General features: G+C 39.8%; 2 protein-coding genes across 2 annotated transcripts; one reads left to right on the top strand and one right to left on the bottom strand.

Moving 5' to 3' along the window:
* Positions 1–265: 265 nt before the first annotated feature.
* On the bottom strand, positions 266–8803 carry LOC124134916 (carbohydrate deacetylase-like). Its single transcript, XM_046500010.2, has 5 exons — positions 8491–8803; positions 6317–6456; positions 5097–5196; positions 3737–3914; positions 266–2139 (listed from the first exon to the last, which is right to left on the bottom strand). The coding sequence occupies exons 1-5, from the start codon at positions 8657–8659 to the stop codon at positions 1836–1838; spliced, it is 891 nt and encodes a 296-aa protein (XP_046355966.2). The 5' UTR covers positions 8660–8803; the 3' UTR covers positions 266–1835.
* A 223-nt stretch (positions 8804–9026) lies between these two features.
* LOC124134917 (pre-mRNA-splicing factor SPF27-like) lies at positions 9027–16266 on the top strand. Its single transcript, XM_046500011.2, has 3 exons — positions 9027–9298; positions 11994–12233; positions 13534–16266. Exons 1-3 carry the CDS (start codon positions 9095–9097, stop codon positions 13720–13722), a joined length of 633 nt encoding a protein of 210 aa, XP_046355967.1. The 5' UTR covers positions 9027–9094; the 3' UTR covers positions 13723–16266.
* The last annotated feature ends 2283 nt before the right edge of the window (positions 16267–18549 follow it).

Below are 18549 nucleotides of genomic sequence, written 5' to 3' on the forward strand. Positions count from 1 at the left end.
AAAACTCCATTATGCTCTCCTTTCTTCATAAAAAATATTGAAAGATTTACATGTAAAATAGAAAATATTATCGCAATGAAAAATAGTAGTATTAATAGATTCAACAGAAAATGGAAGGAATTATCAGCCTACTTATTATAATTTTTCAGTCAATCAATATATGTACATACCCATATCTGATCATGTTTTAAGATTCTATGAATTGCTACACTTAAATACCCCATGTACCAATGTTAGATATATTTCTACTGAATTGAAATAAAAATATTTTTTTTAAAATTTAAAATTTAATATGAGATGTTTGTGACTAATTTGGCTGTCACCATCTCTAAACAATCACATGTCTACCAGTCAGAACCACATTCCTCGAGCAGACCATTTATGTGTGAAATCAAATTGCCCACCGTGAAGCACAAAAGAGAGCATCCTTTTGATTTTAGGGGGTTGGTGGGGATATTTTTCTAAAATAATCAAGCTCCTGTATTTACAAAAATATACTATTTGCGCACATTTTTTTATGTTGGGGGAAAAATTGGGCTCCTGAACATTAAGACAAAAAATGCTGATCTCATACCTAAATCCCAGCCCTGATCCCCCGACTGAGAATCAAATGGTTGCTCATTTATGTTTATTAAAGTGCAAACAGAAGGGGAAATGATGTTTCGAAGAAGATCTTTTGTTTCTCCATAATTCAAATATATCTTAGAGACACTCATGGAGATTTTCACAAATATCAAGTACTCTGACATCAAAGTCAAATATTTCACACAAGTACCCCCTAACAGAAATCGAATACTTTTCCAGGACAAAAGTCATAATTTTTAAATTCAAGTAATACCCTGTAAAATATATTCTTTATGATTTTGCTTTTAAATTTCAAATTACCTGCCCTTGATTATCACTAACATTTTACCGACCAATCAAACGTCCAGATACTGGAATTGGTAAGGAATAGTCTAGAAACCAAAGCCACGGCCAATTTTCATGTACATGAAGACATCCTTTCCGCCAGAAAGCATCTTCCCGAGGCAAGGGTGTTAACTGACTACAAAAGTCCAGTGTTCACCCTTGCGAAACTTGGCTGGAATTAGTCATATTTTGCCTGGACCAATGAGTCTATGCATAGTCCAATCAAAATCGCGTAATGAAATCGACATCTGATTCATAAACTGCCGTGCAGATTTCGGTCAATTGCAGGATTTGCAAAGCATGTATGCTGTCAGTTTAGCGTCGACATATATATTCCAAATCTTTTCATGTTTTTAATCACGGTGCTCACGTGATTTAATGCAATTCACAATGTAAGACCCGTTTAGTTACAATAAAGATCTTAATTATTGATCAGATCATGATCAGTGGACGTCACCATTTTGTTTGAAGCAAATGCAAGTGATATGAGAGGTGGAATCTGATTGGTCAATAGGAGGGACATAAAAGGGACATAATTTGAAATAGCCACTGGTGGTGATACGATCTTGCCCAGATATTCCAGCCAAGTTTGGCAAGAGTGGAACTAGACTTTTAAAGTCAGTTAACTCTCTTGCCTCCTGAAGATGACCAAAAAGCTGTTTGAGGATTTTCTTTTGCATGTTGGTCAGTTCTTCAATGTTGAATTTTTTCACAAACTTATCTTAATCAATGGGACTGGCCGCCATGTTCTTGATATCACCAACCCAACATTGAGGCTGGTTTGTAACTCGCACTGTGTTAGACTGAGGAGCATAGTAAATAAAATTGGCAAACGAAGATGTAGGGCAGGTAATTTGAGATCGCAAGAACCACAGGAATGGATCCAGGAGGATGTTTCCAAAGATTTCCAACAGTACTTTAGGATCTCATTGCCAGCATTCACTAAAAGGCACAAGCTTTATCTGTTCCTGTGTGTAAAATGCCTGCAGAGACTTATCATTCAGAACATGGATCTCATGTTCTCTTGCCTCTGATTTTGAGAAATCATCAGCACCTGTGCCACATCCTCCCACCTCTCCATTCATGTACCCTGGGTGGGCCATCAACTCACACACAGAGTCGCCTGCTCCTGAGGCCACAGACTCATATGCCCTACTTATTCCTGTCTTGAGTCTGTCCACTGTCATGTCGTACCCCATGGTGCACAGTCCAAAGAAACAGTCGCTCACTCTGAAATAAAAAAGATGACAAGTCTGTTACCTTTACTTCAGAGGATGGAGTTCCCGACTAGTGTACTATCCTTATGTTAATATCAATATATACATGTTCCCAGAAAACAGGAAAAGATGTTCCTCCATCACTGCAAATAGAGTCAAGGGTAAGTTTAATGATTAAACCTTGTTTCGGGAGTCCATACTGAAAATCAGATTTGAACCTTATGTTGGTTTTACCCTTTATGGGAACAATCATGTCAAATCAAGATCAAAATTTTTATTTTTGAAAAAAATGGAGCATTAATGTTGAGCAACTACATGTACCGCATTTTGTGACATTTTTAGTGAGTGAGTTGGGTTTTACGCCGCTTTTAACAGTATTCCAGTTATATCACGGCGTGTCAGCTTAATGTGGGAGGAAAGCCCGAAGTGATGCAGGTCTAAGACGTTTACCACTTCGGTGAAACCCACGAGCACGGGTATGGTGCTGACAAACCTAGAAACATAATCGGGGCGAACCGGGATTCGAACCCACAATCATAGGTTTCTGGCGTGCCCAAAGGACGCAACTCTGCACAGCGAATCGCGGCGCCTTAGATGACTGGGCCACCCGTGCCCCCTCTGACATTTTGAACCAGCGTGATTGAGCATGCCTTCAAATGGATATAAACAGGTGTTTCAATGTGGTTGCTGTGGTGGCCATATTGAAAATTGTATTCAAACCTTTTCAACAAACTAGGGTGTCATCATCAAGAGCGAACATGAAGTTTCAGCTTCATTTGCTCTGGTCTCTGGGAGGAATGTTTATGACAGACGATGCACGACACATGACAGATGGCGGGCATTCATGCCACTTTCAGTCATGTGAGCTAAATATGTAAAAGTTCAAGATGGGTCAGTGAACGTTGTTTTAATCCGACAGACCAATATTCCTGCTGTCGTAGTGGCCACATGGAAATGTAGGATTCAAACATCTTTAACAATTTAAGTATCATTGTTCAATGGAAAAGTATCTGAAGTTTCAGCTCCCAGTGGTTGATGAGAAGATGTTAACAGAGCCAAGATTGTTTTTTTAAAGCATTAAGTGTATTTATTAGCATTTATGCTAAGGTCAAATCAAGGGCAAAACAAAAAACTAAATAAAACAAAATCTGAAACATGTATGTCGATCCCTAATAGTAACTACACATGACTTATTTATTTACAGACTGCCATCATATCACTGGAATATTGCTGAGTGCAGCATTAAACAACAAACAAACAAACTACCCATGTACCAAGTGTAAATGACATGGGAAATGTAAGTGAGAAATGGACATAAAAAGGTGCGGCGGCTATATTGTTTATGAATTTTCACACCCACTAGTTTATTTCAGGTTATTTATTTGCGGGAACATAGCCCTCCTTTCACTTAAGCTAAATGCTTTTTTGAAGCAAACAGAGAGCAAACATAGTCAGAATGGCAATTTAACTGTTAAATTTTAGACAGAAGTTAACTCGTCTATTTTTTTTAAAAAAAGAGTAAAATATGACACACAATCTGTGAAACAAATGATAAATTACGTCTGGACTAATAACAAATCAAATCTCCAAGGTAACATGCTGCAACCCACCTGACGCCATTCTCCTGGAACACAGGCAGGCTCTGACGAGACAACTCGATGATCACCTTGAAGGAATCCAAGTAGTCGCTTGGGATCCAGTCTCCGGACAGGATGACAGGATCGATCGGCAGTCTGGTGCTCCTGATGCCCCGAGAGCCCAGCACCTCAGCGAAGGCTTTTCTCACACCTTCACATGGGAGGACAAAATAGCAGGTTAACTGTGATCTGCATCGGCAATTGTTATATGAGAGCCTGTATCTTACTCCCCACTCTCCTACCCAGAGTTTCCTTTAGCCAACCTAGAACCACTACCACTGGCCACTTAGATCTGCTGATTCATCACATCTTTCACAGTCCATTCTACAAATTATACATGTTTTCATCTTATTCATTTTTGAAAAAGTCTACATTTAGTGAGTGAGTGAGCTAGTATGTTTTTTTATGCTGCTTTTAGCAATATTCCAGCAATATCGTGGCAGGCAACACCAGGAATGGGCATGGTACCCATGTGGGAAATCGAAACCCGGGTCTTCAGCGTGATGAGTTAACACTTTAACCACTAGACTACCCCATTGCCCCTCTAATTTTGATCAACATTTGTCATAAAATGATCAACTGTCCAAAAGTATGAAAGACTACATCTTCCCGAGGCAAGGGAGTTAACTGACTTTAAAAGTCCAGCTTCCACCCTTGCCAAACTTGGCTGGAATTCCTGGGCTTGATCATAGCCACCAGTGGTTATTACGAGTTATGTCCCTCCTATGGACAAATCCGATTCCATCATATGCATTTGTTTCAAACAAAATGGCGGCGCCCAGTCAAGTTGATCTGATCGATAATCAAGATCTATATTGTGATAAAACGGGTCTTACATCGCTAAGTGCATCAAATCAGGGTAGCACCTTGATTAAAAACATCAAAAGGTTTGGAAAATATCTGTCGACAACAAGTTGGCGATGCACATGTTTTGCAAATCCTGCAATCTACCAAAATCTGTGCGACAGTTTACAAACCAGATTTCAATTTCGTTGCTCGATTTTGATTGGACTATGCATAGACTCGATAGTCCAGCCAAAATGTAACTCCATAATACCAGCTTAGCCATGGGCCATGCTTGTTGTAAGAGGTGACTAACGGGATCGTGTGGTCAGGCTCGCTGACTTTTTGTTTGCTGCATGTCATTGTATCCCAATTGCGTGGATCGATGCTCATGATGTCAATCACTGGATTGTCTGGACCAGACTTGATTATTTACAGACTGCCGTCATATAGGTGGAATATTGCTGAGTGTGGCAACAAAAAACAAACAAACAAACAAACAAACATTAAACACCAATAAAACAGTTATAAATGATGTGTGGAGACCTACCAGGAAAGATATGGGCATGCTGGTGTCCGTCTACGTGTATTGGGGGATGTCCAACTAGTGCCTCAAACTTTGTCAGCTGTGCCTCCAACTCTACTTTCACCTCAAAGAAGATGCACATGTATGGTCATAACATCAGCATCCAATGTCATTGAAATCAGATCTTTTACTCCAATCTAACACCACTCAGTCCTGCCCAGAGGCAGAAGGTTAAAACAAGTAATGTGAGGGATCATTTAAGGCTTGCTAAGCACAAAGATATGAAAAGAAAGTAAACCTGTATATTATATGAACCATATTGTATGACTGTGGCACAATATTATGATGATGACAAGACAAGAAAAATAATTTGGTCTGGTTTACGTTATGATTTTTGCTAATAAATGCTCCTGTGATTATATGATAATGAAAGACACTCATATGCCTGGCCAATTTATTTTCTTGTTGCACAGTTGCTCTTGGTCAATATCAAGAATGCCATCTTGCCGAGGCAAGGGTGTTAACTGACTATAAAAGTCCAGCCCCAGTTAGGATACAACACCCTCTAATCTTGCAACGCCCTGACACGGTGATCACATAAAACATGTGTTTACTTCAGGAGGGCAACAGAAAGAGTGAAGAAATGCACTTAATACAACGAGAGTAATGGAAGGGAGAGAACTCTGCCCCTGTCTAACCCATGCATACCTGTAATGGTGAAAATTCCAGAGTTACATTTTGGCTGGACTAATGAGTCTATGCATAATCAAAATCGTGTATTGAAATAGACATCTGGTTCGTAAACAACAGGGATTTAAACGTGATATTTCAATCGACTGATGGATTTGCAAAGCATGTGTATCGCTAACTGGGCGTCACCAGATATTTGCAAATCTTTTCAAATTTTTCATCATGATACTCAAGTGATTTTGATGCACTTCGCGATGTTAGTCCCGTTTTATTACGATATAGATCTTGATTATTGACAAAATCGTCTTGACTGGGTGCCGTCATTTTGTTGAAGCAATGGCAAGTGATATGAGAGGTGGAATCTGATTGGTCAACAGAAGGGACATAGAAGGGACATAATTCATGATAGCTGCTGGTGGTGCTATGATTGAGCCTGGAAATTTCAGTCTATTCAGGCAAGACTGGAAACTGGACTTTCATAGTCGGTTAATGCCCTTGCTTCGGGATGTGGATATATAACATTGGTGTGAGAATAAATCACCAAAAGTCCTTACATCTTTAATGTCTAAATGTCCACCTTTTGCTGATTCCCAAAATCTTTCTTTTTCCAAGAATAATCCCTCTTTATCAACAAGACTGCTGGACTTTGTTGCCTCAGAAACTGGAACTCCCTCAGAGATATTGAAATGCAGTCCTGTAATTAATCATAAATTTCACACTCCGGCGCAGTGGTGACTCAGCATAACACAACTGCCACAGGCTAATTTGCATATCACGTGACCTGACTTTTCTCTTGTTTGTAAACAAACACGCTTTTTCAGAAATCAGATTAGAATGGATAATGAAAGTATTTTGGGGCGCTTTACATATTGGTTTGCATAATTTTATAAATATGCTACTACAACTGCAACAGTGAGTTGCATGACAATACGTATTTACGCATCAAAGTGACCGTATTGCTAGCTCTCCGTTGGGCTTCGATGACAGCACGTAAGCCGTACAACCAATGTAAACAAAGGATAACTATGCCAAACAAGTAGATTTTCACGTAATAGGATACTTTCTTAATGAACCGTAACCATTCTTTGACATTTGTTTATGAAAATGTGTAGACTTGTCAAACATGAAACGGATGAAAAGCATTTGCAATACCGTATTCGATGTAATAAGCGATCCACTCTAATAAGCGCCCACGGCGATTTTTGCTAAGATATTAGCTAGTGAACAATCCCAATTAGCACCCCTTCCAATTAATCAATGTACACAAGACTTATTTATTCGCATATAATATGTGTGTTATATGCATCCTTAATCATGGGAAATTAAATTCTGGATAAATATATCCGTCGTATATAAACATTTCAGGCTGTCAGCAAAAACCATGAAATTTACGATCTTTCAACTCTGTTGTTTTTCACCTAAATAATATTCTAATAAGAGCCCCCTATTTCTAATTTTCAGAGGGCCCTGGGCGCTTATTATGTCAAATACGGTATCTTCAATGGACTGTGAAAGATGTGACGAATCATCACATGGCGCTGGCCTGTGGCAGAGGTACTATGATGGCTGGCTGCCGGCCACATGGAACTCTGTGTAGGAGAGTGCATAAATTACTCATGATTCATAAGCCATGAAACTTAAAAAATAATTCTCATGACTGTCAGATCACAAGTAAGGACGCTGAAGAAACCATCAGTATCATAGTCAGAACGAATCTGGCATTTGAACCTACAATATCTGGATCCTTGCATAGAGTGGGGAATGGAGGACAGACTATGCTCTACATCTTCTTTTTTTTTAAATGGTTTTGGATATCAACAACAACTTAAATGTCATGGCATATTGATAGTAACACGGCTCTGACAGGTGCTTGAGTACCTGACCAGGGGAGATAACTTACATCTTCATTTATCAAACAAGCTTTCCAGACACTGAAGAAGAAATGACACAGTGTCTAGATGTATTTTCAATTTGATGAGGAGAACGAAAAAAAAGATTGATTGTGTGTCTTATTATCATGGAAATCTGAAACTCGATATGTCGGGTATGGAGACAGATGTACTCGGGTTAAAAAAACTATATGGAACAAGTTGAAAAGTGAATAGATAATCATATTGCACACTTATCAGTTTGTTATAGGAGGTTGTCAGTGTCATTTCTACAACATTACACTCCATGATATCATGATAGAATGGAGATAAAACTAATATGTAATAAATTGAGATATATATCATCATGATATGCTGCAAATGATATTTTAAATACAAATATAAAATACAATAGTGATTGAGTTAGTTTTAATAATGTTAATTTAATACTTCTTTGAGACATATTTCAGCAAAGTGTGCGAACTTTGTGTGTAAGGAAAGCCCATAGCAATGCAGGTCTTAGATGTTAACCACTTTTGAAAAACATTGAGCATAGGTATGGTGCAGACAAACCAAGGGACATAATCAGGATACATCTGGGATTCAAACCCACAACTCAACTCTGCACAGCTAATCGTAGCAAATCAGATGGCTGAGACACCCATGCCCAAAAATCTACAAGAATAAACATTTAACTAAATGTGCAATTTAATCTTAAAATGAAGATATTCAGATATACTGTTCTAAATATTGAGATAATAAAATATACTTGACACTTGAGTTTGCCATTTCGAAATACCATATGGTTCTCTTTAGCTAAGTAAGCTTGCTTCGACAATGGCCATGACTAAGTTGTTTACCCATAGGTACGGAGTGTCTCTTGCACAACATGACTCCATGCTCTGCACCAACTCCATTCACCATCAAGGATGTGTGTGTGATGACACCTTTTCTGAAGCAGTCCACAAGTCCTTCATTCCTCTCTTTGCTGTAGCCTAAATCGTCACCAGTTATCACGAGAAGTTTCATACTGTATGTTTTCGCTTCAATTTACTGTTTTATATATTCGTTTAACAAAATGTCGTCTTTGAAACATTGGCCTTGACCTGTTAACTGATAAGCAAGATAATGTCCTTATTCAGAACCCTTTGGCATATGTGTTTTAGAGTTACTTCCCCTGTTCTCTCTCCATTATGCGAAAGTAGAAAAATACTTTCGGTAAAAATGCAGATTGTATAACGAATTTCAGCATTTGAAAAGTATATTTCGTACAATATAGCAAGGAAGCATCGATATCTGATCAAGAAGATTTGTGTTGTCACCTGTAGGATGTTGTATTGGTTCTAATATTCCATGCAATTAACAATACAACTGCAAGATCTAGAAACCTCAATTTTCAGTTTAAGCATTAATTTTGGTGATTTCCAATTTTGAATGAACCCACGCACATTGTAGGTTTTCAAAATGGCTGGAGAAGTTGTTGTCGATGCTTTGCCGTATTTCGACCACGGTTATGATGAGCCTGGTGTAAGAGAAGCCGCGATTGCTTTGGTAGAAGAAGAGACAAGGCGATACAGACCAACAAAAAATTATCTTGACTATCTCCCGCCTCCAATTTACAACTCATTTGAAACAGAAATGATGAAAAATGAAGTCGAACGTTTGCAGGTGGGTATCAATTCCTAAATAGTGTTTCTGGGGCAACATAACACTTTACTGGGCGCAGATTATGGTGTTTATTAGCTGGCGGCTATGGCTCTCGCTGATCTCGCTTCCTCTTTGATGTCATCCCGGTCGCATATATAAACAAGAATAAGAAAAAGTTGGTCGACCGATCGGCACTGTATCAGAAAATCAGAAAAAAAAGCAGCTCACTACTAATCAAGTACGGATGTTAAGACAAATAATGATAGTTTGTTGATGTCAGCACTGGGCAACAATGCATTTTACCGGGCACAGTCTGAGCTCTACTGTCCACTCAATTACCGCGCTATAGTGTTACCGCAGTCTCGCTATACCGTTATCGTGCCTCACGCTCCGGTGACTCTCGCTTCACGATCCAACACCTGTTTTCGGTCTTAGGGAAACTTACACATCTCTACGATCCAACACCCATTTTCGGTCTTAGGGAAACTTACACGTCTTTACAATCCATCACCCCTTTTGTATCCCAGGGAAACTTACACGTCTTTACAATCAAACAGCCCTTTTTGGTCCTTAGGGTTAGCTTGGTTTGGGCAAGGGTTAGCCATAATTTCTTACCTTTTCAATCGTTAATCCAGTTAATCCGATTGGTCGGTCATGTTGACATTAACAGTGGCGGGTGTGGTTTCAAGAAAAGATGAATGGGAGAGCGGACAGTGACGTCACACGCATGCGCAATTCACTGTTTTCTGAATTACACATGCTTGTTTATAGGGTGCTAATCACCCGTTAAATGAGCACTGATTACATGTGATAGCGCTTGAGGTCCAGTGGTAGAGTGTCGGCTAATTAACACATTGATTTTAATGAGATTGCTCTCAACGCTGTCCTTAAATCTTGGATCCCCTTTCAGATTAAGCACTCTTTTATAATCAATAGGATTAGTAACCCCTTTCTGATCAAACACCATTTACAATCCTTGGGGTTGGGTACCCCTTGCCAATCATACACACCGGTTTGGTCCTTAGTAATAGTATTAGTTGTGAGGTAGGGTATGGGTTAGCTATTGTTTTTGAAAAATGAATCCAATGTAATTTGAGGAAATTATTGACCACTGGTAAATGAGCACTAATTATTTGCGATAGCGCCCATGGTCATGATGGTAGAGTGTTGACTGATAAGATTAACTCGTTAATCAAGCTCAGCTGATTGAATTCCAAAAAGGTGTAGATGAAGTGCAATACTCCAATTTCTAGGCCTTTGTTCCTCTGGTATTGTCATACACCAGTTGGAATATGATAGTCTCTCTGATGGAACTTTTCGGTTTGAGGAGACAAAATTGGTACATGAATTAGCACTTTAGTGTGACATAACTAGTTGTATATGTGCACCAGGTAAACTGCACACTTACATGTTTCCTGCATGATATGTATTGCCACACACCCTTTAAATATTGTAGTAACGCAAATTTACATTTGGTAGTTGGGATGTCGCGATATAGGTGTATATCGATACAAAAGCCACGATACAATACACGATATTCGACAGTTTGTGCAGAAAACCCAGTCATCTGACTGAAAATAGAGTCCATAGACTCGCTCATACAGGTAAAGAAGGACAACTGACTAGTACTTATCAACATGGCACATGAGTCAAGTCAACTATTCTGTCTGAGAAAATGATAAGAAACAAACAAGTTAGCATACTGTATTATGACAGGCAGCAAGGAAAAGCTGGCCAGTCTTCTTATCGGGCTAGTTTCGTATCCGAAAGACGACCAAGAAAGTAATGAGGTATTACAAAATAGTTTGTACTTGCTTATTGATATCAATGTGAGATACGGGGTTAAATGTGAATGCCAAATTAAATGTATTGGGTATCGTATCGTGCAAAGTTTGCAGGGGATGCACCAGTGAATCGTGACATCACCATTTTGTAGTCTATAATTATTTAAATATGCCTACTGACAATGACTATAAAAGAAGTTATATTCTAAAAATTAGGGGTGAAACTAAATATCAGTGCACCGATGCATCGTGAGTTGATACCTTTTTTTGTATCAGTACAAGATGATAATCTTGCTGAATAAATTACTTACTACTTACCACTCACTTCATGACACCACCCCCTCCCCTTTAGCATTTTTGTCAGTCAAATATTGCAAAATGTGTTGTAGTTAGCATTTTAAATTCACAACTATAAAAGGCTGCAAACATGTGTCTACAGATAGCTTTTCTTTTTGAACCTGCTCTGAAATATTTATAGTCATGAAGTTTCCACAGGAATGCCGATTGACCAATCAGAATAGAATATTTCCCTAATTCATTCATTCCCTAATGGTTAACCACAAGAAGACTATTCTGTCATCCTCTCTATAATCAGCACTATTTAGTCATGGTGAACATCATGGTTGTTAGACATGGTTAGACTTGTAGTGTTAGAATATGGCATGAAGGTCAATGGGTCCTTGTCATTACCCTAACATTTGAAATGCTTAGATTCCCTAGATTCAAATACTATAGACCCTTGCTTCTAGGTTTGTCAGCACAACATCTTAAGATCTGCAACATTTCGGGCTTTCCTCCCTTCAAGCTGACCCACTGTGTTATAACTGAAATACTTTTCAAACAGTATTAAACAAACTCACACCCTCAAAGACCCCAGGACCCCTATCAACACTGTAACACTGGAAATGTTGAAAATAGTTTTGATGTTGTAGGCTCGTCTTCCGATGGAAATGATGAACATGAAGCGGTATGAACTACCAACACCAGCAGCCGGCAAGATGACGGACATCTCTGCGTGGACGGAGTGTCTGGAGAACTCTCAGGCTCAGCTGGAGCACCAGGCTCTGAGGATCCTGAACCTTGACCTCATGCAGGAGTATGGCTCCAGTGCCTGGAAGATGTACAATGGTGTGCTGTCACACATGTTGGAGCAGGCTCAGAAGCAACTCCAGGTGAGCATGGCTTGAATCAATAGAGGAATAGTTCAGAAAGGACATGATATAACTCGTGTATAAACATGATACCCATGATCTAGATATTATGTAAATCTTTTTTCTGTGGGTGGGTGGTGGGACTGGTGCTGTTGGCTTCCCGAACAATTTTCAGTTTCAGTGTTAAACAATATACACTACACTTTAACTGGTTTAATCAGTGTGAGTTACTACAGTTACAGTGTTAGACTGCTGTGTCAGTGTGTGATGTCTGCTCAAGACGGAGGCAGGCTGACGGTGCCAATGATGCTCTTAATGAATGTTGCTGATTGGAAATGGTAATTAGTTGGTCACTTGTCTTGATACGATACATTCACAAAGCAGGCAAGTTACCTGGGCCTGTCTATTTTCAAAGTTAGGGAAATTTGGCATCATATATCATGTTCATAGCTTGACTATCTATGTCACACTCCACTTGATTTCCATCAAGTTTATTACATTGCACATTTCTTACCTAAACTGTCAGTTACAAATAACATGCAATCTACACTTTTTATACTGTTTCTTTTTTTTTCGAACAGACATACTTTTCTGCAGCCACAGGAATCGCAATGTAAATAATTTGCATGCATTCTCACATTGGGTGCATAGACAGTCGCAGACATAATGTAACCCGTCTCATGTACACGTTACGTCCTCTACTGATAGAGAACATAATATTTCAGATCCGGTAAAAATATGAAATCTCCACTGTTTCAGTGAATCTTTGCACCCTACTGTTATTCAAGTTAACTGCTGGTCTGTTGGCCCGTAGCCAGTTAAGATTGGGGTATTCACGTTAAACTGCGGTATGGTATCTCAGTGAGCTAGCACTATAAATCGGCATCAGTCCGGACTAGTACAATCAGCCACACACACACGCAAGTGCATGCACGTCGCTATATAAGTGCAAAAATCTTGAACGCGACGTTGAACCCAATTTCACCCCACCTCACCCTATCTGTGTATGTTTAATTTTTTTATTTTGCAACATCTCGGTAGAATGACAACCGGCAACCATTTTGTAATGTTGTGTACATCAACTTCTTTACTTGATCATAAATTAAGATTTAATCTTATGAAAGAACGTTTTCGGGGTGAGAAGTTCTAAAATTTTCAGAGCCCTGCTCAGTGGCTACATCACCTCGACCATTTAGTTGTAGGCCAGTTAGTTGGAGACGAGCCAGTAACTTTGAAAGGAGCAAGCCTTGCCTGCTACATACAAATTTTTTGTTCAGTCTAACCCTGATTATTGAGACCCTTTTTTTACTGTACGCTCTAGGACCTGCGCAAGAAGATCCAGGAGATCAACTGGCAGCGCAAGAATGAGCAGAGTGTTGCCGGGAGCAAGCTTGAGCAGCTCGAGTCTAGCTGGGTGGGGCTGGTCAGTAAGAACTACGAGATTGAGCGAGCGTGTGCCGAGGTCGAGAAGGAGATCCAGGAGATACAGCAGAGGCAGGGCAAGAGATGATGACCTCAACGTTGCGGAGCCTGGCCATGGAGGTGGTGTAGACGAAATGTGTGCAACTGAGAGAGGACAAGAACTACCGAAACTGAGTCGGAAACTTCATCTGGTCACAGTGCCAAAACACATACGATGATTGGAAAGATGTGTATTAAAAAGAGGAGAATTTCTGACATTGAAAGTCTCTAGATTTACGACTGTTTACCCCTATACTTGTAACATGGCCTGATGAACGTCTGATGGCTATAGTTGATGGAACCTACTCATCAGTTTCATTCTGATGATCAAAGGCGTGGAACAGTTTTCATGTGTAACAATGCAACAAGGATGACAGCAGTCTTGATTGTTGATGGCTACTTCACTGTTACGTTAGCAATTCCAGATGGATGTATTCTTTTTTAACACATTTCCATTAGGCTCACACTTTCATTCATCCTTTGTATGTGCATTTCATACGTGTCATGTCATCCTGGATCCATGGTTAACATTGTCTCAGAATTCTTTTTTTTTAAATCTGCTTTTGTACAACTTGTCATGAAAAAAACCCCAATAAAATGAAGGATCTAGTGGCCACAATGGCAGCTATGTATGGGTTGTACTCACAGGGGAAATACATAAAACTATCATCATTATGGGAATTTGGGAGATGGATGTCATCAGGACACAAGTATTATAGATTCGACTTCTTTGTGATACATACACAACCTTTCAGGGGCAAGTAGCCTTGAAACATTGTGTATGTACTGCAAAGCTGTTGTCCTGATATCATCATTACACAATACACATTGAGTTGATTGTACACAATTACTTATGAAGAAGTTAAAACACCCAATAGAATAAGAACACTGAGCTTAAACGTTACAAATACCCAATCTCATTAAAATCAGATCTTAGTTCTCGCTACTGCTATACAAAGATTCCATTAGGGGTCACATCAGAACGACCTTTCATCCGACCAATCAGAGCGTTGTGATTGTACACAATTACTTATGAAGAAGTTAAAACACCCAATAGAATAAGAACACTGAGCTTAAACGTTACAAATACCCAATCTCATTAAAATCAGATCTTAGTTCTCGCTACTGCTATACAAAGATTCCATTAGGGGTCACATCAGAACGACCTTTCATCCGACCAATCAGAGCGTCGCTTACCAGATCATGAAAGTGACAGTCGGAATGTGATTTCTAATCATGCAACCTCGAAAACTTTAACATGGGGTAATCCGAAGGATAGTTATGGGCTTAATGCCTAAATCCATACAATCTAGACCATATATTAGCGATTCCAGAATGTTCTTTTGTTCGGGTTTCAAATTTTAAATCGAGAATTTGTCAATAATATTTCAAAGCGTAGTCGCCTATTTGAAATTAGTGCTGTAAAACACGAGAAAGCTGCCTTCTGATTGGCTAATGTCGACTTTTTGTCAGTCATTTCATTGGTCGGTCAAAGTTCGCGCAAGGTAGGCCTGACGTAATCCGTAATGGGGTGTTCTCAGATCTTTGTTTAGCGGTGGGAAGAACTTAGATCTGATTTTAATGAGGTTGGACAAATACCCAAAGTAGCCTAATTCGCTTGCCTATCTGTATTTCCTTGCAGATCTTTGTTGACTGATCAAATACAGGCACCACAACTACATCACTGTGGTGTCCTCATGTCACATGTGGCACACTGGGGCAGCATATCTACAGATGCAAATAACCATCTCATTTGAAACAGCATTTTAAACAAAAATATTTTTGTAAAAGGTCTACATATTGGTTTATGAATATTCTATAGACTGAACGCAAGGGAATATGCATATAATCTTATATATTGCTTCTGATCTCCATGGCATCTACAACCGACTATGCTTGTCGTAAAAGGCGACTAACGGGATCGGGTGGTCAGGCTGGCTGACTTGGTTGATGCATGTCATCGATCCCAAGTGGGTGGATCGATGCTCATGATATTAATCACTGCATTGTCTGGTCCAGACTCGATTATTTACAGACCGCCGTCATATAGCTGGAATATTGCCAAGGGGGGTGTTAAACAACAAACCAACCAACCAACCATGGCATCTGCATCCAAAAGGGTTGTACTTTTGAGGGTATATATGTGTTCTGTTGCAATTGTTTTTGCTGACATTGAAATATCCAAGATGGTGAAGAAATGAAGCAAAGTCATGTTAGAAAGTTGTCATCTGATTTGTTCCAAGAACCCATGCATCCTTCATTTTGGGTTCACCTGACCAGATCTCCGATTATGGAGGTGTTAAATCTTCAAGCCGGAAGGATATGGTATCAGAGTAAAACATCCGATTTTCATGATATGGCTGTGAAGTAGCTGTAATGATGCTGATCAGTCATAAAATCTAAAGGGCCTCACACTGTTGCCATGGTGTTTGATGTTTCAGTATGTTATGAACTATGAGAAAGTGGAATTATTAGGTGTAACATAGGTTTGATGGGTTTCATTCATCATTTTTCATTGTTTAAACTGCCATTAAGAATATTTGCATTTGTTCATTTTGGTGAGAAATGATAATAAAACATAATTTTCAATGTATCTGTACTTTTTGTTTTGTTTCATCAGACAATAAATACAGGGAATTCCCTTATTTAAGCCCGGACCTAATTAAGGAAAATAGCTCTTTCTATCTTGAAATATTTTATTCGAAATAAAGCCCAGGGCCATTCGCTGAAAAGATCAGAAACCGTTTTAACTGAGAAAATATAATACATGGGTTTTTCTTTTGAACAAATTCAATAAATACTGAACCGCTTCAAATCAGTCTGTATCAACGGAATCCTAAACTAATGTCAGTAGATGCACGAAACACAGTTCTCGTCAATACTTGGTGTAACCACCCCGCTGAGGAACGACTGCCGCCAGACGCCTCGTCATATCAATCAGACGTTGCACTTGGCGTTGAGGTAGGCGGGTCTCTGGCGAACCTGCCGGCCTACAATGCCCCACATATATTCTGTTGGGTTAATATATGTACTTGTTGATAGCAAAGGAATGTCTCGATCGCATTATGACGTAAGCCAACGCGAGTGTCAAAATGGGGGACAAATGCTGTCACAAGGATGTCATGCTGTCCATCGAGGTCCGTTCAGATTACCCTGCACAAGTCACAAGTCATTTGAATGAAACACATCCCCATACCATTACCGACACCCCACCAAATGGATGGGTGATTATAGAATGTTGTTGGCAGCTAGGGCTGAATTTGCCTGCTTCCAGACCCGTGTACGGCCTTCTGCTGTGTGTAACTTTCATCAGAAAAGGGATACTCTGCCGTGATGCAATATTCAAGTTTAGACTATACCAAACGAGCAGCTTCATGTCCCTGAGTTAACAAGGAACGTGGGCGGTCGGGTAGCCTAGTGGTTAAAGCGTTAGCTCGTCACGAAGACCCGGGTTCGATTCCCGACATGGGTACAATGTGTGAAACCCATTTCTGGTGTCCGCCGCCGTGATATTGCAGTATTGCAGGAATATTTCTTAATGCGACGTAAACCCATACTCACTCACTAACACGTTTAGTGATTGCCCTTCTGGGTCTATGTCCAGCTGTTTTCAGACGATTTCGGATGGTTTGGGTTGAAATCCCTCTGCCTGGTAGCCACGAGCTGTGCCTTCACAACTGTACACTGTCAAATGGATGTCTTTTAACGGGCCTTATACTAATTCTGCATCTTCTCTCCTGGCGCCACGATATCGCTGAAATATTGCCGATGTGACGTAAAGCATAAACTCACTCCTCTCTCCTGGATGTCTTGCGAGGCTGACTTCATTTTTCGTCTGTATTCTTGTACCAATCTTGAAATTACTGTGTGGTGATGCCCAAGTTGACCAATTTCCCTACAAGATATACCTGCATTTTCATTCCAATATTTGCCATCTTAAGGCTTCAGACGTGTTATAATAATGCTCTGTGGTGAGAAATTAGTACGTGCAATGTTCACGACCAATTTGTGTTTTTAGACATTTCATGATCTTTGTCCTTCATGTGCAGTGTGGGCAACATAAAGGTCGTATTGGCAATGGAAGGGTGGGGAAAAGGGCCATCTAATATATGGATACAACTAACTCATTATCAAAACATTTCATTTTGGTGGTGCTTAGTTAATTTCTAGGGGTGTACATGGATGTCTGAAAAAATTCTCCACACTGTCAAGAATAATTTACTTGGTTGATATCAGGTTATCTAATAGTAGTGACACAATTCGCTTACGTCATTCTTGATACATATCTGTAATCAAACTGTTAAATGACACATTGTTGTGTCCGATTCTGTATTTATTTTAATAGACGCCCCGGTGTGTATGTTGTGGCACACTATCTATAAAAACCAAGCATATAATGTGGACTTGGCAAATTTTAGAAACGTGCCTGTATTCCTAACCACCCTTCCTTTGTCGTAAGAGGCGATTAACGGGATCGGGTGGTCAGGCTCACTGACTTGGTTGAAGCATTTCATCGATCCCAATTGCGTGTGGCGATGCTCATGATGTCAATCACTGGATTGTCTGGCCCAGACACGATATTTACAGACCGCCGTCATATAGATGGAATATTGCTGAGTGCGGCGTCAAACTACAAACAAACGAACCGGCTCTGTTGTGGATCTGGTGTCTATTGGAGGTCCAGCTCTATTGCAGGTCCGGCTCTATTACAGGTCCGGCTCTATTGTTGTCACATGTCTACTAGAATTCCATCACTTTTTGCCATGGACTTCCGCAGTCCGTCTTTTATTGGCGTGGCATCTATTGAAGGCCGGGTATATATTTGGGCCCTCCGTCTTGTTTGGGCCCTGACGTATATTGAAGGTTGGGCGTCTAT

Source organism: Haliotis rufescens, unplaced genomic scaffold, assembly GCF_023055435.1.
Source record: "Haliotis rufescens isolate VD_foot unplaced genomic scaffold, xgHalRufe1.0.p SCAF_15, whole genome shotgun sequence".
Taxonomy (NCBI): Eukaryota; Metazoa; Mollusca; class Gastropoda; order Lepetellida; family Haliotidae; genus Haliotis; species Haliotis rufescens.

Coding starts and splice junctions, on each gene's coding strand:
- LOC124134916 (XM_046500010.2), bottom strand. CDS start 8,659: ATGAAACTTCTCGTGATAACTGGTGACGATTTAGGCTACAGCAAAGAG. Junction 3,915..5,096: donor GCATGCCCATATCTTTCCTG/GTAGGTCTCCAC, acceptor TCCCATGTGAAG/GTGTGAGAAAAGCCTTCGCT. Junction 2,140..3,736: donor TTCCAGGAGAATGGCGTCAG/GTGGGTTGCAGC, acceptor TTTTTATTTCAG/AGTGAGCGACTGTTTCTTTG.
- LOC124134917 (XM_046500011.2), top strand. CDS start 9,095: ATGGCTGGAGAAGTTGTTGTCGATGCTTTGCCGTATTTCGACCACGGT. Junction 9,299..11,993: donor ATGAAGTCGAACGTTTGCAG/GTGGGTATCAAT, acceptor TTGATGTTGTAG/GCTCGTCTTCCGATGGAAAT. Junction 12,234..13,533: donor AGGCTCAGAAGCAACTCCAG/GTGAGCATGGCT, acceptor TGTACGCTCTAG/GACCTGCGCAAGAAGATCCA.